Below are 23585 nucleotides of genomic sequence, written 5' to 3' on the forward strand. Positions count from 1 at the left end.
ATTCAACAAATAAGTTCTCATTATATTGCCAACACTGCAGCGCAACCAAAGCGCAAACGCCTGTATATGCGTGTGTGTGGGTATGCGTGTGTTTATCTATATGTGTATGTGTGTGCGTGTATTTGTTTGTATGCGTGTGCGTGTGTGTGTGCTAACTATTATTGAAATATCAGTTGCTTGTGGGGTTCAGGGGATCTCGTAGTCGAGCAGTCTCGACTAGAGCTTTCTTACTTGTTTTAATAATTAATAATAATGTGTACCGTCGCACCATTTCAAAAGGATTCGGCCACCAATTGTCCTTGTTCCTTTCCCACAGCTCTATCATTTCTCTTGGAGCCACCCATAATTCGCAGGCTGCGATTTCACATGTTTCCATATATTTTCAATGAAATTTATGTCTGAAGGTACCTCAGAAACCTTCACGCACTTGAATCCTTTCCATATTACCTACTGTGTTGCACCCTTGGCTTTAACCGATGGAATAACATTTCAGAAGTAATGCCTGACCATTTCACAAAAGAATTTGGAAAATTAAGTGAGCACCTGAGATGTACAACTTAAAAATCCAGAGGAATGACTCAAAAAACACGTCCTATTTGGTCATGCGTCCACACGTACATACGTTTAAGATCAAGCTCTGCTGACGGTGTAGTTAGCAGCGACTGCGAATCGGCTGCGCTGCAGTGTGGGCAATAGTATGAGAATTTATTCGTTGAATAATTTCTTTTGTAGATATACAATCCTAATGAAACTTTCAGAACCTAATCCCAATGTTTAAATGTGTGTACATTCTAAGGCACAAGTCTCTAGTATTTGAAATGCGTTTTTTACAAATTGGTGGCGAAAGGGGCGTGGTATCCAAAATCTGTAACTTACAAAATCTACATATTCACCAAATGTATATGTACAGTAAAATCTGAAGTCTCCAGGTCTAAAATTGCTTAAATTGAGTAGAAAAAATATTTTTTTATCGATTTTTGTCGATAAAAAGTTATCGGACGAGCTATCGAAAAAAATATGATAACATCGTACTGCGTATGGCATACACGAGTATGCATGCAAAATTTAAGCTTATTAGCTCTTATAACATCTGAGATCGACGCACTCATACAGACGGACGGACGGACAGACGACCAGGGCTATATCGACTCAGCTCGTCGAGCTGATCAAGAATATATATACTTTATGGGCTCGATGATTCCTTCTGCCTGTTACATACTTTTTCACAAAAACATTCTATCCTGATGTCCCATTTTCAATGGGTTCAGGATATATTTAAAGTGCACCTACTTTCAAAATACAGATGGTAACGGAAGACTTTTGGCAAATTTAAATAGTCAAAGTAGATTTTGATAATTGATACTGTAACAATACATACATGTACGTATAATATTCGAGCACCCATTCTTGTTTTTTACTACTCTCACAAAAATATAATAGCATCGAATATCTCCATATAATTTTCAGTATAGCTTTAAGTATACAGGAAGTAACATTAATAATCGTTTTTATATTCTTCAATTTCATGCGCAAATAAAACATTAAATATTTATTGAAATTACGCATTCAACAGCTGCTGCATTAAGCCAAGTGGGTCTTGCCTCTTTTTGGTATACCAAATCCTTGACGGTTGACATTTGATATCGTTTTCTTTATAATTTGAATAACTTGGTTGCGTTTTAAAAAATGCAGATAATTCCAGAATTGATTAGAAAGTGAATGCTTTGAAGAATTCATGTTGCTTTGAATTTAGATTTCGTACGTAACTCGACTTTGATTTTAAGCCTGTATCCATATTTGCACGAGCCTCTGTAGGCGTGAAATTGGGAGGGCCGGCTGCATTTATATGCACATATTTCACAGTAAACATGACTTGACAACATGTCTGCCTCTTTCGCATGGTCTAAATATGTAAACAAATAGTTTCGGCAATTGCCAAGTGGGGCATGTCAGGACCACATGCGAGGCCTTCACCTCCACGCAGACGCACATGTGGTCAGAGAGAGAGAGAGAGAGAGAGAGAGAGAGAGAGAGAGAGAGAGAGAGAGAGAGAGAGAGAGAGAGAGAGAGAGAGAGAGAGAGAGAGAGGGAGAATGTGCCCCTGCCCTAGCCAGCGAGTAGCTGCATGTTGTGGCATGCGGTTGTGCAACGGCAACAACTTTTGCAACATGCAAAACGAACCAGACGACTCGACTCGCCTCGCCTCGACTCACTGCCCTCTGCTTGGAAAGCTAAATAAACGAGGCCTTAAATCGAACTTTGTACATGGCTCGGGTCGTTCCGTTGTTATGGCTGTGCCGGAGGCCAGGGCTCGACCGGGCCAGGGCACGGCAGGTAGCTGCCGGGCTACCGGGCTGCAGGGCTGGCGTCTCGTTTGAGGTCAACATATTTCAAGCCGCCACCCAAGCGGCTCTAACGACAACCTGCGAGACCGGCTAACTGCCTGGCCATTTAACATGTTGCCAACATGCGTGGCAATTTTGCAAATTATAAATTTTCCACCTGCACAATATGCTGCATACCTGGCCAATTGGGTGCGGGCGCACAGCCCACATAACTGTTGTTTAAACTTTTAAGCGCACACGCTTCCTGCCCGCAACAACAGCGAATCAACAGCGAACAACAAAAGCAACAACGACGACAACTATCTGACAGTTGATCGTTGTTGGCGCTGAACAAAGATTCAACTTGGCTTCTTGGCGCTGTCTGCCAGCTGAAATTAAGTCGACACCGGTTGATAGTTGCCCGCAGGAGGCGGGGCGGGAGGCGTGCTGGTCCCGTAAATACCGCAGCTGCTGCTATCTGTTGTTTCCGCATTCAAATAGTTTGGCAGCACTTTTCCGTGTAAAACACGGCGTATGACGCATGTTTGCCGCGCTCGCCACGGAACTTGCGGATCAAGTTTCGAAATGTGCTGCGATGTTAGACATTGGTTACACAATTTGCAAACAGTATCATAAATAAGCAAGATTTAATGCCTTGTAGTTTAAAGTGCATTACTCAGCGATTGAATGGAAGTCCCAGCTGCATGGCATCGCCCGGATAAATCAATTTGCCCACATCTCTACGACATACGATGTATAAATGCTCGATTCGAAATAAATTTAGTGAGAACAAGGTCCCTCAATAACTCAACTGGGGCAGCTGACCCCAGGGCAAGAAATTTGCATTGAACAAAACGGAAAATGCAAGCAATTTGCGTAAGAGCAAATTAAATATTGTAACTGTAAAATAAATCTGATATGCCATGCATCGACGGCAAAGTGCAAAGTGCAGAGGACAACAGGCAGCAGGACAGTAGGACAGCACGAGAGAACGAGAGCAGGGGAGCAGGAGAACCAAGGAAGGAGCACAGCAGAGCAATCGAGTCGAGAATGCTTCCGTTTACCGACTGCATAAACAAGACTGCACAAAAATATAAACAATATGCAAAGCATTATGAAGACTGGAGAGCAGTTTCAGCTTCAGCTGCTTGCCAAATATCAAGTATCCGAACTGTGGCTCCACTTTGACTCCCCAACAGACAGCTCTGCATAACTAAAGGCGTGAGTGTGCGAAGGGGATTCGTAACCAGGTCAACATTGAAATATGCCGCCATCAATTTAACATCAAATGTCCATAAATCTTCTACAGAGTTTATTGATTAAATACTGTTAAATAAATATTTAATATACACGAGCGATATACATTCATATATATATATACATATATATGTACGTCAAATATTGAATTAAGAGTGCGTCAATAAAACTACGTTTCCCATCCAAAATGAAATCAAAACTTTCTTCTCTCGACTGCGACATCAATTTATATCAAATGAACGCAACTACAGCAAAATTAGAGCAAAAGTCCTCTTCCACTTTGATTGACGTTGCATCAATATCAATCGAAAGTCAACAGACTATGTATAAATGCATATACATATATATATATTTACATATATATGTGTGTATGTATGTGAATTTGTGTATTTAAAAGCATTTGTCTGCTCCTACTTTTAAGTGTTTTTGTTTTTATACTCATTCACGAAGTGAATTAGTATATTGGTTTTGTGCAATGTCCGTCTTGCTGTCCGTCCGTCTGTCCGTCCGTCCGTCCGTCCGTCTGTCCGTCTGTCCGTCTGTCCGTCTGTCCGTCTGTCCGTATGAACGCAGTTCATTTCGCCGCTATTGAAGCTAGAGACTTGAAATTTGGAACACATACTCGTGTATAACTCCGATTTATAAAGTGTTAAAATTTTCCCGATCCGCCCACTAGGGGCGTGGCAAATCGGAAAATGCATTTTCCGATATACCAGAAATCATGTTAGTTGAAAAGCTAGAAAGTTGAAATTTGGTATGTAGATCCGCGTTGACCCCCCAAGTCCAAAAAGCTATGGTGGATATATCTACGCCCATTGGGGGCGTGGCAAATCAGATAAAACTGTATCTCCTAAAGTTCTAAGGCTAGAACGTTGAAATTTCGCACGTGAGCTAATGCTCTAATTCTATAATGACTGATGAAAAAATTTTATGTCTATGCCTACTGGGGGCGTGGCAAATCGGACCTGAAGATATAGTAATTTTTCAAATTTGGCTATAATTTAGGCACTATTGATGCTAGAGACTTGAAATTTGGTATATATACGCGAGTTGACCACCCAAGTCCAACAAGCTATGGTGGATATATGTCCGCCTAAAGGGGGCGTGGCAAACCGCAAAACTTTATATCTCCTACAGTTTAAGAGCTAGAAGCTTCAAATTTGGATAGTTGAGTTACTGGTAACGTCCTCTATCGATGCCCCAAAAATAATTGTCACGCCTTTTTGGGGGCGTGGCATATCGAAAAATACCCTGTAATTTTCACATTTTTTGAGCGTAAGCATTCAAATTTCGCATTTACGTTACCGTTAGCTCTTTCTAAGAACTGGCCAAAAATGAGGTGTCTACGGCCACTAGGGGCGTGGCAATCGGGATTTGTAGTATCAAATTGCGACATTTATATGCTTGAGCTATCTATGTATGTACATGTATATACAAATAGGCTTAATAGGCATTGATAACACGGAAGGAAACATTTTTATAAAATTTAAAAATAAAATTTAAATATTTAAAAAATATAAAAGAAGCTAAAATAACAAAATTTGCAATTTACAAAAAAGAGTTTTCCGCGGGATTTGAACTCGCACCCAAGCCATGTTTGTCAAAATAACAAAAACAAATTTAGCCGGCGCCTTTGCCGACAACGCTACCGCCTACTGTCAACAATAGTAATTAAAATGAAATCCAAAAATAAGATTCTTGTTATGAGAGTAGCGGATGGTAAATTCAAGAACAAAGCAAAAACAAATCAGTCTCATGTCAACGCTAGAGTATGCATTTATGTGTACATACATACACACATACAAATGAGCGCGTGCATAAGAAAGGCTGAAATGCTTGATGCTACATATGCGTGCAGTCTTATGTATGTACATACATATACATGCATATATGCGTACATACATATTTGAGGGCTTTTTAAGAAGAATAAAATATCTATTTTATAAAAAACGAAATATTTATGAAAAAAAAATTAACCTTGATGGGGACTTGAACCTCTGCCGCTGTAACATAACTTGCGACGCCTTTAACGCCCACGCTATCGCTTTGCTTTACAAACTGGTAGCTAAAATACAATAAGCTAATAACAGAGCGTCATCTGACAAAACTACAATAACAGCTAGAAAATCCAGAAATCAATCGCAATTCGTAGAATGCTAAAAAGCGCGCTTTTGTAATGTAAACAAACGCTAAAGAATCTGCAATAGGTGTGACCGAAAGCTATCAACGAAAATTACCATACATTTGTACTCAAAAAGTGCACGATCAATATAATAATTATCGATTACTCGATAAAAATTACCAAATGCTACAATATAATCAAAAAGCATAATTGTTTTGTACTAATTTTTTTTAAAGCCAAATTAAATTAAATTTTCAAAGGGACTGTGAATGAGTATTTCGCAGTCGGTAGCGCCCGACTGCAACGTTCTTACTTGTTTTTCTTTCGAATTGTTTGTCTTTGCCTTCTTTCTGTTTGCTTTTGTCGAGACACAAAGACAACGCAAGGCAACGAATTTAAAATTCTTCACTGGGAGAGAAATTCATTAAAAATATCGAAACAATATTTAAATTTTACTGTCCAGCCGACAGGACTGAGGGGTCGCATTGATTGCTCTAACTTGACAATAAATAACCTATATTGAGCCAAGATCTTCGCTTAGCTAAAGGCTCAAAGATTAAATTATTTACAATTGCCGCCTGCAAATTGTGATTCTAATAGTGTAGATTGATTTATCGATTGACTGGAAGGAGTTACGAATTGAAAGCAATTGATACTACTTGGGTCAAATGGACAATCAATTCAATTATTTACGGTATTGACCTCTGACTCTGTTATGCGATTCACTGACTTTAATAGGTAAGGCCATCCTGAATGATCTCTTCATTTGCTATTCTAGAAAGTTTGTGAGATTATAATACCTAATTTGATTACAAGTAATCTATATCGATATCTATATATATATATATATATTTATATATATATTTATATATATATATATATTGCTACTCAGTAGGCTTGATATAAGTGACAGTGTTCGGTTCTGCTCTCATGTTATTTATTTATTTATTTCTTAAAGCTATTGACAAAAACGAGAGTCAAATTAAATTTAAAAAAGAAAAAGCCTAAACAAAGTACAGGATATCAATAGTAACACCGACCCGATGGGGGTATTTTATTTGCCAGTCCGGCCAGCTATGCCCACGTCTCACAGCCGAATATGGTCAGTGAAACTAATGATGCTATAAAAAGAAGTGTTAGTAGGAAAACTTAGAAAAAAATATTAAATGTAAAATAATAAATATTTCTTAAAAATAAAAAATAAAAACAAATATATTAAAAAAAAAAAGAAAGAAAAAAATGTGATAAATAAGAATTAGTACAGAAAAAGAAAAAGTAAGGTTTTAAAAGAAATTGCAAGAAAAGTTAATAATAAAAAAATAAATAAATAGATAAGAAATAGTAAAAAGAAAAGAGTAAAGGAAAAGCACAGAATAGAATGTAGGATAGAATTGAGAAATCATTACACAACATTGACAACGAAAATGTATACCAATGCTTATGCCTGGGCATTGTGAGTGATTTCCCTAAGATGAGCTAATAGCAAACTTTTTAATTTAGGAAGAGAGAGCTCTAAGGAAAAAACGTGATAATATTTATTAAAATTAACACTAAGAACATGAAACGCACTGTGCAAAGAATAATCCCTAATGCACACCGGTAAATGAAGCGGACGATAGTGTCTAGTTGTTCGGGACGGAACCGAAAAGTTTAGACGACCCAACAAAGAGGACGAATCAATATCACCACTAATCAATTTATGCAGAAAAACAATTCCTAAGATTGTTCTGCGATTGGTTAGCGATGGAAGATCTATAAGCTGGAGCCTACTATGATAAGACGGTAATCGTAAATTACTGTCCCATCGAAGATCCCTTAAGGCAAAGAGAAGAAACTGTTTTTGGACCGATTCAATGCGATCCTGATGCAGTTTATGCTGCGGAGACCAAACAACAGAGCAATACTCTAAGATGGGACGCACAAGCGACGTAAATAAGCGCTTGGTGATAAAAGGATCTTTAAATTCCTTGGACCAACGTTTAATAAAGCCAAGCACACTTTTGGCTTCATTAATAATGGTAGAAATATGAAGATTAAAATTTAGTTTACAATCGAAAGAAACACCAAGATCTTTGATTGTGTGGATGCGTCGTAAGGAAATATTGCTAATTTTATAATCAACAATTAGAGGAACGGTACGACTGAAGGTCATTGTCATACACTTTGAGCAATTTAAGTCAAGCTGGTTTGCCACACACCAAAGTTGAAATGCATTTAGGTCATCTTGAAGGTGATGATGTCTAGTTGCACTGGAGTATGGAAGGCAAAGTTTTACATCGTCAGCATACATAAATATAGTAGAATACGAGATACAACTAGGAAGGTCATTTATAAAAAGGGAAAAGAGAAATGGACCCAAATGGCTACCCTGAGGTACACCAGACGAAACAAAGATAACTTTAGACATAGCTGTTCTGAGCAGGACTCTTTGGGTTCTACCAATTAAATAGGATGAAATCCAAGATACAAGTCTAGGCGAAAATCCTAAGCGTTCAAGCTTAAGAAGTAGTATGTGATGATGTACAGAGTCAAATGCTTTACTGAAGTCAGTATAAATAACATCCGTTTGCATTTTTTTAGAAAAACCATCATTGACAAGCGAAGTGAATTCAAGTAAATTAGTGGACGTTGATCGATTTTGAACAAAACCATGTTGAGATGGTTGAATAATCGATTTGCAAAAATGCTGCAAGGCCGATGTTATAATTTTCTCAAATAACTTCGGAATGACAGATAATTTCGCAATGCCTCTATAGTTGGAAATATCAGATCTTCACCTTTTTTGTATAAGGGAATGATGAAAGATTCTTTCCATATTGAAGGGAACACAGCAGTATCCAAGGACAAGTTAAACAATTTTAGTAATTGTGACTGAAGAGAAACACTGCACTCTTTAATCACACAACTAGGAATATTATCGGCACCGGGAGAGAAAGATGATTTCAACGTCCTAATGGCCGCAGCCAGAGAGGCTGCAGTAACTTTGGGAATATTTATAGACCCATATTCAGAAAGAGGATATGGATATGAGTTGTTGTAGAGATTAGCAGAAGAATAAGTTGATTGAAAAAAATCAGCAAATAGATCAGAGGAATCCTGGTCATTGCAAGTTTTTTCACCACCAAGGACAAATGAGGACGGCAAACCGTATAGTATAGAAGTAAATAAACAAATGTAGTCAGTCAGTCTAAATCCAGCTTGAAAATCCAGAAATCAATCGCAATTCTTAGAATGCAAAAAGCGCGCCTTTGTAATGTAAGCAAACGTTAAAGAATCTGCAATAGGTGTGACCGAAAGCTATCAACGAAAATTACCATACATTTGTACTCAAAAAGTGCACGATCAATATAATAATTATCGATTACTCGATAAAAATTACCAAAAGCCACAATATAATCAAAAAGCATAGTTGTTTTGTACTTAAATTTTTTTAAGCCAAATTAAATCAAATTTACAAAGGGACTGTGAATGAGTATTCCGCCCGACTGCAACGTTCTTACTTGTTATACCCTGAACCCATTGAAAATGGGAAATCAGGGTATAATGGTTTTGCTAAAATGTATGTAACAGGCAGAAGGAGGCGTGGCAGACCCCACAAAGTATATATATTCTTGATCAGGGCGACGAGCTGAGTCGATTTAGCCCTGTCCGTCTGTCTGTCCGTCCGTCCGTCCGTCCGTCTGTCCGTATGTTTGAACGCGTCGATTTCAGAAGATACAAGAGCTAGAGACTTCAACTTTTTTTTAAATGTCCGTATATATCACGCGGATATCGAGTTTATCACTAAAAAACGATAACTCATTCCGATACTTTTTTATCGATAAAAAACCTTATCGAAGATCACTTAAAAAATTATATCTCCTACATCTTTCAAGCTAGAGTCTCCAAATTCAAAATGTATATTAAGATGAATTTTATACAATTTGGGTTTTTGTTAAAATTTACCCCCCACCCCTAAATTCACCCCCTCACCCTCATCTTTGTAGAAGTCGTATATCAAATACTAGAGACTTGAGCTTCGGTATACACATACATTTTAACATTATGATTACGTTCTGAAAGTTTCATTACGATCGTACGTCTAGAAATTAAATTATTCAACAAATAAGTTCTCATTATATTGCCAACACTGCAGCGCAACACAAGCGCAATCGCCTGTATATGTGAGTATGTGTGTATGCGTGTGTTTGTTTGTATGCGTGTGTGTGTGTGTGTGTGCGTGTGTATGTGCGAATCATTATTGAAATATCAGTTGCTCGAAGGGTTCAGGGGATCTCGTAGTCGAGCAGTCTCGACTAGAGCTTTCTTACTTGTTTTTCCTTGATCCAGCTTTTTTTGCTTAGAAAAAAATGACATCACTGGTTCGGGAGTAGGCACAAAGAATAATTGAGAGACACAAGTTAGTTGCGTCCAGAATTCAAGTGCGAACGAAACTCGCTGGGCGAAACGATGACTGATACTAATACTGTTCCGACATATGTACATACAGTGTGCCACTAAAGTCACCGTACTCTTGTTGTATTTGCGCGAATGACCCTGAAACGTGGCCAAATTTTTGTTAAATTAAAAAATGTTAATGCAGGATTATAAACTAATATATTTTCTTCTAAACTAAAAAAGAAAAACAGTGAAATTTCAAACTTAACATAATAATATTAATTAACAAGTAAGAACGTTGCAGTCGGGCGCTACCGACTGCGAAATACTCATTCACAGTCCCTTTGAAAATTTAATTTAATTTGGCTTTAAAAAAAATTAGTACAAAACAATTATGCTTTTTGATTATATTGTAGCATTTGGTAATTTTTATCGAGTAATCGATAATTATTATATTGATCGTGCACTTTTTGAGTACAAATGTATGGTAATTTTCGTTGATAGCTTTCGGTCACACCTATTGCAGATTCTTTAGCGTTTGTTTACATTACAAAAGCGCGCTTTTTAGCATTCTACGAATTGCGATTGATTTCTGGATTTTCTAGCTGTTATTGTAGTTTTGTCAGATGACGCTCTGTTATTAGCTTATTGTATTTTAGCTACCAGTTTGTAAAGCAAAGCGATAGCGTGGGCGTTAAAGGCGTCGCAAGTTATGTTACAGCGGCAGAGGTTCAAGTCCCCATCAAGGTTAATTTTTTTTTCATAAATATTTCGTTTTTTATAAAATAGATATTTTATTCTTCTTAAAAAGCCCTCAAATATGTATGTACGCATATATGCATGTATATGTATGTACATACATAAGACTGCACGCATATGTAGCATCAAGCATTTCAGCCTTTCTTATGCACGCGCTCATTTGTATGTGTGTATGTATGTACACATAAATGCATACTCTAGCGTTGACATGAGACTGATTTGTTTTTGCTTTGTTCTTGAATTTACCATCCGCTACTCTCATAACAAGAATCTTATTTTTGGATTTCATTTTAATTACTATTGTTGACAGTAGGCGGTAGCGTTGTCGGCAAAGGCGCCGGCTAAATTTGTTTTTGTTATTTTGACAAACATGGCTTGGGTGCGAGTTCAAATCCCGCGGAAAACTCTTTTTTGTAAATTGCAAATTTTGTTATTTTAGCTTCTTTTATATTTTTTAAATATTTAAATTTTATTTTTAAATTTTATAAAAATGTTTCCTTCCGTGTTATCAATGCCTATTAAGCCTATTTGTATATACATGTACATACATAGATAGCTCAAGCATATAAATGTCGCAATTTGATACTACAAATCCCGATTGCCACGCCCCTAGTGGCCGTAGACACCTCATTTTTGGCCAGTTCTTAGAAAGAGCTAACGGTAACGTAAATGCGAAATTTGAATGCTTACGCTCAAAAAATGTGAAAATTACAGGGTATTTTTCGATATGCCACGCCCCCAAAAAGGCGTGACAATTATTTTTGGGGCATCGATAGAGGACGTTACCAGTAACTCAACTATCCAAATTTGAAGCTTCTAGCTCTTAAACTGTAGGAGATATAAAGTTTTGCGGTTTGCCACGCCCCCTTTAGGCGGACATATATCCACCATAGCTTGTTGGACTTGGGTGGTCAACTCGCGTATATATACCAAATTTCAAGTCTCTAGCATCAATAGTGCCTAAATTATAGCCAAATTTGAAAAATTACTATATCTTCAGGTCCGATTTGCCACGCCCCCAGTAGGCATAGACATAAAATTTTTTCATCAGTCATTATAGAATTAGAGCATTAGCTCACGTGCGAAATTTCAACGTTCTAGCCTTAGAACTTTAGGAGATACAGTTTTATCTGATTTGCCACGCCCCCAATGGGCGTAGATATATCCACCATAGCTTTTTGGACTTGGGGGGTCAACGCGGATCTACATACCAAATTTCAACTTTCTAGCTTTTCAACTAACATGATTTCTGGTATATCGGAAAATGCATTTTCCGATTTGCCACGCCCCTAGTGGGCGGATCGGGAAAATTTTAACACTTTATAAATCGGAGTTATACACGAGTATGTGTTCCAAATTTCAAGTCTCTAGCTTCAATAGCGGCGAAATGAACTGCGTTCATACGGACAGACGGACAGACGGACAGACGGACAGACGGACAGACGGACAGACGGACGGACGGACGGACGGACAGACGGACGGACAGCAAGACGGACATTGCACAAAACCAATATACTAATTCACTTCGTGAATGAGTATAAAAACCGCCTGCGAGAGGCATTACACCAGGAGTGGTGCGCGTTAGATCCCAAATATATCGAAAAATTGGTGCTTTCAATGCCAAATCGCCTCAGAGAGGTGATTAAGATGAAGGGTTATCCCACTAGATACTAAATTTGAAGTTTAATTGAAAAGATTGTTCCTTATAGTTAGTAATTTCTATTAGTTTGTAAGAGTACGTAGACTTTTGTTGATGCAGACATTGGAGTTCCTATTGTTTTTATACTCATTCACGAAGTGAATTAGTATATTGGTTTTGTGCAATGTCCGTCTTGCTGTCCGTCCGTCCGTCCGTCTGTCCGTCTGTCCGTCTGTCCGTCTGTCCGTATGAACGCAGTTCATTTCGCCGCTATTGAAGCTAGAGACTTGAAATTTGGAACACATACTCGTGTATAACTCCGATTTATAAAGTGTTAAAATTTTCCCGATCCGCCCACTAGGGGCGTGGCAAATCGGAAAATGCATTTTCCGATATACCAGAAATCATGTTAGTTGAAGAGCTAGAAAGTTGAAATTTGGTATGTAGATCCGCGTTGACCCCCCAAGTCCAAAAAGCTATGGTGGATATATCTACGCCCATTGGGGGCGTGGCAAATCAGATAAAACTGTATCTCCTAAAGTTCTAAAGCTAGAACGTTGAAATTTCGCACGTGAGCTAATGCTATAATTCTATAATGACTGATTAAAAATTTGTATGTCTACGCCTAATAGGGGCGTGGCAAATCGGCCCTGAAGATATAGTGATTTTTCAAATTTGGCTATATTTTAGGCACTATTGATGCTAGAGACTTGAAATGTGGTATATATACGTGAGTTGACCTCCCAAGTCCAACAAGCTATAGTGGATATATGTCCGCCCAAAGGGGGCGTGGCAAACCGCAAAACTTTATATCTCCTACAGTTTAAGAGCTAGAAGCTTCAAATTTGGATAGTTGTAATACTGGTAACCTCCTTTATCGATGCCCCAAAAATAATTGTCACGCCTCTTTGGGGGCGTGGCATATCGAAAAATACCCTGTAATTTTCACATTTTTTGAGCGTAAGCATTCAAATTTTGCATTTACGTTACCGTTAGCTCTTTCTAAGAACTGGCCAAAAATGAGGTGTCTACGGCCATTAGGGGCGTGGCAATCGGCATTTGTAGTATCAAATTGCGACATTTATATGCTTGAGCTATCTATGTATGTACATGTATATACAAATAGGCTTAATAGGCATTGATAACACGGAAGGAAACATTTTTATAAAATTTAAAAATAAAATTTAAATATTTAAAAAATATAAAAGAAACTAAAATAACAAAATATGCAATTTACAAAAAAGAGTTTTCCGCGGGATTTGAACTCGCACCCAAGTCATGTTTGTCAAAAGAACAAAAACAAATTGAACCGGCGCCTTTGCTGACAGCGCCATCACCTATTGTCGACGGATGCAATTAAAATGAAATCCAAAAATAAGATTCTTGTTATGAGAGTAGCGGATGGTAAATTCAAGAACAAAGCAAAAACAAATCAGTCTCATTTCAACGCTAGAGTATGCATTTATGTGTACATACATACACACATACAAATGAGCGCGTGCATAAGAAACGCTGGAATGTTACATATGCGTGCAGACTTATGTACATACATATATGTACATGCATAAATGCGTACATATGTACATATATAATAATATTTAAGAAGAACAATTTAACAATTTTAAACTTATAAAATTTTTTAATTAGAAAAAAGAATAAAATAAAAAACAAAATATGTATGAAAAAAAATATACAACATTGAAGGGGCCTTGAACCTCCGCCGCTGTAACATAACTTGCGACGCCTCTATCACCCACGCTATCGTTTTGCTTGACAATCTAGTAGCTAAAATACAATAAACTAATAACAGAGCGTCATCTGACAAAACTACAATAACAGCTAGAAAATCCAGAAATCAATCACAATTCTTAGAATGCTAAAAAGCGCGCTTTTGTAATGTAAGCAAACGCTTAAGAATCTGCAATAGGTGTGACCGAAAGCTATTAACGAAAATTACCATACATTTGTACTCAAAAAGTGCACGATCAATATAATAATTATCGATTACTCGATAAAAATTACCAAAAGCTACAATATAATCAAAAAGCATAATTGTTTTGTACTAAATTTTTTAAAGCCAAATTAAATTTGAAATAAGAATAAATGCCCCTTTGTAAACATAGCATCATGTATACGGACTGTGAATGAGTATTCCGCAGTCGGTAGCGCCCGACTGCAACGTTCTTACTTGTTGTTGCTTATTTGGTGCTTCCTTATTTTTTTTTCGAGCATATTCCAAACATGCTCGATTGGATTGATATCCGGGCTCTGTGGCGGCGTCTCTAAAAGATGTGGAGTGTTGTACGCGAGATACAACCTAGTATTAATTGCTTTATGTTTAGGGTCATTGTCCTGTTGAAACCAGAAATCAGACCCAATTCCAAGTTTCTCGGCGCTGCTCTTTAAATTTTTTTTTTTAAATATCAATGTACACATATTGGTCCATCACTCCGTCGATGAATTCCAAATTTCCGACTCCTGCTGCAGCTATGCAACCCCAAACCATAATACCTCCGACGCAGTGTTTTACGGTTTTTATTGTATTTTTGGGGTTCAGTGCTTCTCCTGGTCTCCTCCAGACGCGGAGACGCCCATCTGAACCAAAAATGTTATATTTAGACTCATCCGAGAAGATAACCTTCCGCCAGAAGTCCATTGGTTTGTCCACATAGGCTTTGGCAAACTCTAAGCGCTTTCTCCTGTTTGTTAAATTTACAAGAGGCTTCTTGCGAGGCGTGTTGGACCTAAAGTTATAGGTTTTAATGGCTCTACGGACTGTTTCCGGGTGAACTTCCTTGTCAGTTGTTCGACCCAGCTCTGACGCAATCTGCACTGCGCTACAAAAAGGATCCTTGTCCACCAGATGCTTTATTGTGCGCTTGTCACGATCGGATAGTACAGGTGGCCGACCAGATCTCTTGTTGTTTTTGATGCGCCCTTCATATTTGAATCTACCAATGACAGTCTGTATAGTAGACTTGCTTCTGGACATGATTTCTGCTATCTCTGCATACGACTTTTGCTCCTTTGTGTGGAGATGCAAAATCTTTCCACGATCTTCAAGCGATAACTCTTTCAGATCCCATTCATACACACACAATTAAATGTATATACATACATACATATGTATGTGAGCACTTCACAAGATCAACCAAATGCAAATGCTGGGATTTAAAATTGCTACTAGCAGCAAGAGCTTCGCACACAGGCATACAAATGCTCATAGTACATGTAGCAAGGGAGAGTGTGTGCGTGCAGGATCGTCGCGAAAGCATTTTCACTATGAGCACCAACGCTTTCATACCCTTTCCACAAATAAAATCGAAAACACATATACATATTTTGCACGAGCTTGGCAAACGGTTTGATAAGTTCGGTATACTCTTCACACAGAAGGGAAGGCATGGGTTCTGGCTGCGAAGAAATTTCAATTATCTTGAGCTGGCAGCTCAGAGCTGCTGCTTGTGATCACATGCATACACACATATACACATTTGAGAGAGCAGAGAGCATCGAGAGAGAGAGAGCAAGGGAAACATTTAGCATAGAGGGATCTTTCGTTTAACAATCGACCATCTCGGTCGAGCGCATGAAGAGAAATGATTTTGTGTTCCCATATTTTAGTAGCACAAGCCTAAAAAGTGAGAAGCCGAGCAAATACGAACGGTCTGGGAACCAATGCTCGAAAATAAGTGTGCAAAACGCTTTGCACTACATGTCCGGTCTATGTGTTCTCTGGTTAGTGGCAGTACGAGTTTGCTTTATTTTTTCGATAAATCATCCGATAACTTTTTTATCGAAAATAATCGCAAAATTGATTTTGTTTTTTCCGCCTCACAACACTCACAACACTTTTGGACCTGGAGGCTTAAGATTTACTGTGTTTATACATATGTTGAATACAAACATTTTTACAGATTTTGGATACCACGCCCTCTTCGCCCCCAATTTGTAAAAAACGCATTTCAAATACAAGATACTTGTGCTTTGGAACGTACATACATTTGAACATTATGATTACGTTCTAAAAGTGTCATTAAGATTGTACGTCTAGAAATTAAATTATTCAACAAATAAATTCTCATAATATTGCCCACACTGCAGCGCAGCCCAAGCGCAGTCACTGGTATATGTGCATAAGAGAAGTACAGAATGATTAGAATATCAGATTCGAGGGCTCAGGGTATCTCCTAGTTGAGCAGTCTCGACTAGAGCCTTCTTACTTGTTTTATCTTCAAGTCTCTTGTTTCAATAGCGAGGCACTCATTGCAATATTAGCGAATATACTCATTTGCATTGTCAAACGTGTAAAACATCCCGATATTTGTACTGCATGTGGGAATAAAGGACATCACATATATCCATCACAGGCTCTATTTGATCCTTCAGCAATCCGCACACTTACAATATTTACGCAATCAAAATTAATGCAACTGTCATGTTTTCTGTTCCCCGTCCTCCGTTCTCTGGCCTCGCTCACGAATCTTTTAATGCAAATACACTTTAGAATTGTAGCCGACCGCATTACGAAGGGAGGCTCTCTTCCTGCTCCTGCTGCTCCTGCTCCAGTTACATTCGGCTGGCTGATGCATGCTTAAATTTAAACAGTAAAACCAAACTCATTACCAACAACAGGCGAGTGTGTTCTGTGTACTGTTCAGTGCTGTGCTGTGTCCGTCGTCGTTGTCAAATTACCGAACTGTCCTTTTGCGTAATTTTGTGGACATTGAAAATCGCTTTGATTGAACCGCATGCCAGGCAGGCAACAACAGCACCAACAATAACAACAACAGCAACGGCAACAACTGCTGCACTACAATGGCCGCACATAAAACAAACAGACCACGTCCTGCCAGTGTCCTGGCCACATCCAAATCCACTTGCAATTGCTGCAAATGCGCTCCGCTGCACTTACACGCATCCCAGCTTCAGCTCCATGTATAAATTGTCGATGCGGATGCGGATTGGGCATTGGGTATTGGGCATCGAACATTTCACATTGAGTATTGGGTATTGGGTGTTGGAGAATTGGACGTGGAGGATTAAGGGATTGGTTTTATGTCGCTTGCGCTCGAATGGAGACGCATTTTACTGCCCTGCTAATCTCTGAGCGGTGCGTTGCGCCAATGCGAAGTAAAAGCGAAACCAAACTCGGGCAACTGAGCCCGGTGGTTGGGCGAGCGGGTATGTGTGGGTCGCGGGACACGTTTGCCGGCCCAGCAAGTTGACTTTGAAAATCAATTAACAACATCAAACAGACACTGGCTGCTGACGTGACGGGGACTACAGCCTCCGGCGTTCGGAGTCCGGCCTCCGGTGGTTGAGAGTCACCTCGCAAGTGTGTAAATTGCAACTGTAAATCAAATATGACAACGCAGCCGATGCAAAATTTCCATGTGTGTCAGTCACATTAATTGTCCGAACCAAGTGGGCGGCCATTGGCCTGTATTGGCCCCGGGTGGGCGGGGCATATTTTATTGTTGCGTTAATGAGTGTGCATAGCGCTGCCGTAGGCTTGAGTGACCAGAGACGCAACGGGTGTGAGCCAGGCATAGAATATGGTTTGCATTCCCAGTGGACCCACTGGACCCACTGGAGCTGCACACCACTGCAGCAGTTGTGCATGCTGATGCTGATGCTGATGTGGCATAAAAATATGTTGCCATACGGCATGTGGAGGGCAGTTTAATTAATTATATGTGCAAGTGCTAGAATAAAAGGACATTAATTGGATATTGATTGCACGAGTGATAAATAGTGGGCCACTCTGAGCTGCAAAGGAGTTGAAGGAGCTGGCCAAGAGCTCCCACCCAGTTACAACTTCAACCCCCCACATCGCAGGTGGCATAAAAGTTTTCAGGTCACTGACTCGTCGGCTCGTTGGCTCTTTGATTCGTTTGACTCGTTTATTCATTGAAGAACAACATTTGCAACTTTTCTAATTAAACAAGCAACAAATTAGTTAAATCAACTTAATCAACTCGAAGCGACAACCCATATACACATAAATAAATGTATATATATTTATAGAGCTACAGACGTGCAGAGCAAGTATCCCTTAGATGTACTCAGACACGAGCTAATAAAATTATTTGCTCAACAACTGCACAGTCCGCAAAGCAAACAAATGGGAAGAGAAACTGCATGGCAAGTTATGAGCACGTAGATGACATAAAATGTTTTGGGCTCTGCCATGGGAGAATGATTCCGCTTCATCACATTTGCATGCAGCTCGCAGCAAGCATGACGTGATAATTTACCCAACTGCCTATAGAGGCAGCTTAACCCCAGCTAGATGGCTGCTCGCAGAGCCCCTGCTCAAATCAGAGATAGTATATAGGATGTAAACATCAAATTTGATGACGTCTCTGCCATAATTATGCGCGATTTGTTGTGTACAAGCGACTGGCTTGGAGATGGGCGAAGTTGTGGACCAATATAAACTGAAGTCGGCGACGATTTTAATGGGCACTTTATGGGGGGAGCTTGGATGGGGTGCTGCTCCCCAGCTCTCGCAAATAAAACTTTATGAATGCCTGTCAGATAAACAGCTGAGATTAATTTCAATAGTTTACGATCGAAGCTAAATAGTCGGGGTGACTTGAACCAAGTAATTCTTAAAGCTCTAGCTCCGATAGCCCCAGTCAGTGGTGCTTTAGTCTCCACTGTCGAAAAAATGCCAGATAGACAGAGTCAGACCGAAACGCAGACCGTATTATCTCGTCCTCGTCCTGCTAATCGTCCCGTTTATGTGCTAAGCTGAAGTTCTCGCCGCGACATGTCTGCGGTATGTGGAAGACCTTTCATTGGTGCAATTTTCTTTGACCGGCTAGACGCCATTAGAGCTGTGGCAGCGAATTCCACAGAAGGCTGTTGACTGCTCTGTGGCGATAACTGGGAATTAATTAAACGTCGAATTAAATTAAAATGAAACCGCAAACTCAAAAGCTGCCTTCAAGTGGTGCGCCATAAGGTCTATTACTAATGGCATAAACGAATTAAAGATATAAATTTGGATGTGCTATGCAATACCACACCCCCTTAAGGGCGAACACAATCCTCGAGTAGACGACTATCCCCATAGGCTCTGTTGCCCAACTGTGGCTTTCATAATGTTTGACGCCTACTTCCTCTTTTTGATTTCGTCTTGTTTTTCGTTTTTCTGCATTCATCGGGCAGGCCTAACCGAGAAAGTCGACAAGCACAGAGCGAAACCCCGCGCCTTCTGCCAAAACCGTGACTGGGTCGGGCGGAAACTCGAAACGAAACAACTGCAGCAAATGCAACTCTGGCAGCGACTTTCCACTTCCGCTGCACTTAAAGTTTAAGTTCATTTCCGCCAGGGCGTAGAATTTTGCGAAAAATTAATTAGAAGTTGCACAAACACGCGACTCGACCTGGACTCCGTCGCCCATATTACTGCGTCGCCCCCTCTCCCTGCATCTATGGTTTTTTTTTTATTTTTGTTCGTCTCTCTTTGAATAACATGTATTCCACGACTTGGCGAATTCATAGATCAGCTCTTAGATGCAGCACCCTCGATATGCGTCGTTCTCACGAACTGTTTGTCCGCAATGTTCTCAAAATGCTACCGACCTCCGCTTTGTTGGCGCACCTTGAACGCCAGATGCAGAGACATGTTCGTCTTGTCATTTTGTAGTATGTAATTAGCAGCAATTAATTAAGATTAACATTTGTGGGCAATAGCAATGCGTCCATGTCTTGCCCCCAGTTTGGGTCCTCGACTAATGTGTCGACCCGTGGCCCGAGTTTCCCACATAAGTCTCTACGTACTGACAGAGATAAATGACTGCCATTGCACCAAGTAGACGACGATTAAATAACGCTCTAAAGCAAGTAAAATCCGTAGAACGTACTCGGGGCGATACTCGGTTTATATATAGCTCGGTTTATATGTAGCTTAAATTAATAATAGTCTATCTATATGTAAAATCCGCTTATAACGACTCCGCTTATAGCGTCGGTTATAGCGACGAAAATTCTGGTCCCCAGACAAACTTATACGACTTATACGGTTATAGCGGCTTCCGGGTATAACGATGGTCTGTTGAGTGTCGTTATAAGGGGACTCAAGTTATACATATATAATATATAAATAATAGAGTATTAACATTATAAACTGAGTTGAGAATATAGGCCTTGAAAACTTTTAAGCATTGTGATTAGTTAAATTTCATTTAAGCAGCGGCGAGGCATGTGCTTGTCAAACTCTGTTTCTTGGTGTTGCCACCCAGTTGAGATTATGCAACCAGGGTGTCACACCACTCGACAAGGCTTTTGCAGCTTTACATATAGAACGAACAATCGCATGAGATGGCTTTCCTTTAACCCCGCCGGTGTTAGAGTGAGCAAGAGGAACAACGAATCTGAAGCCATATTTTAAAGAACAGTGGAAATCCATGGAAAATTAAAAAGACACAAAATCCAGCTAGAGGTTGAAATTTCAAGTCGTTAAGCTAGAGCTTCGCTTTTCAAGCGAAGAGATAGGAAAATTCTTAATAGCGATATGAAGATAACTGGTATATTTCCAATGGGCACTCATCCGCACCTCTTTTTAGAAAAAGTCAATTATAGAGACTGTGTGCTGATGGAACTTTCTGTTTCGTCTTATTTCAGGCCTGAAGGATCCTAATTTGGACAGGCACACCACTAAAGGTAAGAGGGCGGAGGTCCTCATTTTATTTGGCTGGACCAATGGAAATTATAAATTTATTAAGGCCCCACTTAAGTCCAAATTGTCGAAATAATTGCAAACCAAAATTTGTTGCTCGACACAAAGTCAAACGGCGCCGCAGTAACCCAGGCGAAACCCACACACTCAACCACAATAACTATAAATTCCCAGGACCCGGAGCCCGCTCACAATGAGCAGATGGAGAGGCGAAGAAGCCAGCAGCCTCTTTAAAACGCAATCAAGCTGAAAATTAATTAAAATTTTAAGCGGGATATGAAAATAATGTGCAGCCGAAAGAAATTACACTGGCAAACAAAACAGTGGAGCTACATCTGGCCACACCTCAGTTCAAGAGTTGAGGCCCCAGCCTTCCGTTCCCGGACCCAGCTCCGCAGAGAGCAGTCGGCGTTTAATTTAAAACTCACTTGTTACATTTTTAGACGCTGACTCCGACAGCAGTCTTCAGTCTTCAGACTGCGTGTTTGTCCCAGTTGGAAGTCGTCTCGATTTCATTAAAAATGTTTTTATGCTCACATTATCCTTTTACTTTAGCGTCGACTTCACATCTCGCTGTTTTAGTGAGCAATTTAATTTGACTATGAAACGGCAGCCGCATCCTTGACACTTTCGCTTTCCACCTTCCCACATTGCTGGCTACCCTTGCCGGTGGCTCCTTTTAAGCAGCTTAAGCTTGTCGTTGAGGTGCTCGTTACCCACGGCGGCTGCTGTTGCTGCTGCTCCTGCCACGCCTGCAGCTGCTGCTGTTGCTGTTAAAGGGCTCATAATTTCACGCTCCGCGCACACACGAGTCCCCCTCGCCGTGCTGTACCTGTGGCCTTTAAGTGAAGAGTTCTCACCGATTCCGCTGTGCGTGTGTCGACACAATTTACACCAAAAGCTTTGCTTCCTCTCGCTTTGAGCTGCTGAAGACCCCACCTCAATCCAATCAAGCTTAAGTGCGATGTTGAATTCCCTGGATCTGTAATTGCCGACTTCGTGGCATTGCATAGCTCACGATCTCTGTCTTAAGCAGCTCTAGCACTGAGCTAAATACTTGCAAGCTAAGAGTTTTTGCTCAACAAGCCTTTAAACGAAACTCTCACTTATATTGTGATTAGTGATGACAGGATAAACCATATGATACTTTGCTTCTATTCTATATAATTTTAATGAAATGGGTTGTGGCATGGTTAATACTTGTGAGTAATTTTTCGATTTCTCCAAGTATTGTGTACAATAAAACATATAAATGAAAAAACTATACATAATTTAATTTCCTATAAATGCGCTATATAGTTAACAACAAAAGCTGCAATAAAACTATAATAGAAAAAAAAAAAAATAAATAATTTAATTTGATTAATGAACAATCGACATTTAACGTGGATTAATTAAAATAAATCATATGATTCAATAATCAATTGAGGAATTTTGTTTGCAAACACTAGCTGTGATTTGGAGCCTCCATTTTTTTGCCTACTCTTTTAAAGGACTTTTACATTCCTTTGAGGTCATCTCTAATGCCATTAGACGAGAGTTTATCTCATGCCTGCCTGTTCCCAGTGGACGGACTTGACATTAGCGTCTGACCGGGGCTTTCAAGCGAATTGGCTCTTCCACTAATGTGATGAATGGCCGTGTCAATGCACTCGCAAAAAACGGGCCATAAAAACTGCTTTGGCATCGTAATTATTCCGGTGCCACAGCCGAGACTCCGGCCACTCGCCAGTCTTGCAAATTATTCCACGGCATCTCATGTCCCATTCTCGCCTACATCACTTTAATCTCATAAATCAAACGTAGACGGGGCCATGCGAGCTGCAGCACTGCCTGCCGCACATATCATAGCATTTAACATATTTCACTTAGGCAAACATTTAATCCTGCACCATGTTCCAGGACCTTAGACCTGGCTGCCTATCTGTCCGCCTGTTTGGCTGGCTTGAGTCGGTGTCTAGCTTCTGTTCGGTAACATTTTCATTTCCGCTGGCGTTTTATTTTTATTTCTTATTACACGTTATCAAATAATGAATATCAAATGTAATGCTTATCATTTATTTGCCAAGGCTGCGCCCAAATGGATTCGATGCCACCAACTTGTGGGAAAGCTGACCCAGCTCCAGTCCCAGCTCCAGCCGCAGGCGCAGTCCCAGCCAGGTGGCAACGTACATATATATTATAATATTTACTTAATTTTCATTTATAATTTTTTGCCGTGGCAGGAGGCATATGAGAAGGCAGCCAGACCTTGGTCGTGGATAGAAAAAGTGGGGAGAAAAAATGCTGCATAATAAGCGAGCTCCGAATAGCGAAAGTTGCTCTGAATCGGAGGTATGGGATGGGGGATGGTGAGTAAAAGTCAATTGGGGTGTGTGCGGCGCCTGGTGTTGCTTGCAGGTGGCTTAAGCTGGC

At 39.8% G+C, this 23585-nt stretch overlaps 1 protein-coding gene across 1 annotated transcript in view; it reads left to right on the forward strand.

Moving 5' to 3' along the window:
* The window catches only part of LOC108650333 (uncharacterized), an 87568-nt gene that overhangs the window by 50331 nt on the left and 13652 nt on the right, over nucleotides 1-23585 (forward strand). Inside the window, exon 3 of the mRNA XM_030387838.2 lies at nucleotides 21116-21154. Within this exon, the coding sequence (XP_030243698.2) occupies nucleotides 21116-21154 (39 nt within the window). The remainder of the gene's footprint in view (nucleotides 1-21115; nucleotides 21155-23585) is intronic.

Source organism: Drosophila navojoa, chromosome 4, assembly GCF_054131105.1.
Source record: "Drosophila navojoa isolate 15081-1374.11 chromosome 4, UAZ_NAV_1.0, whole genome shotgun sequence".
Classification (NCBI taxonomy): Eukaryota; Metazoa; Arthropoda; class Insecta; order Diptera; family Drosophilidae; genus Drosophila; species Drosophila navojoa.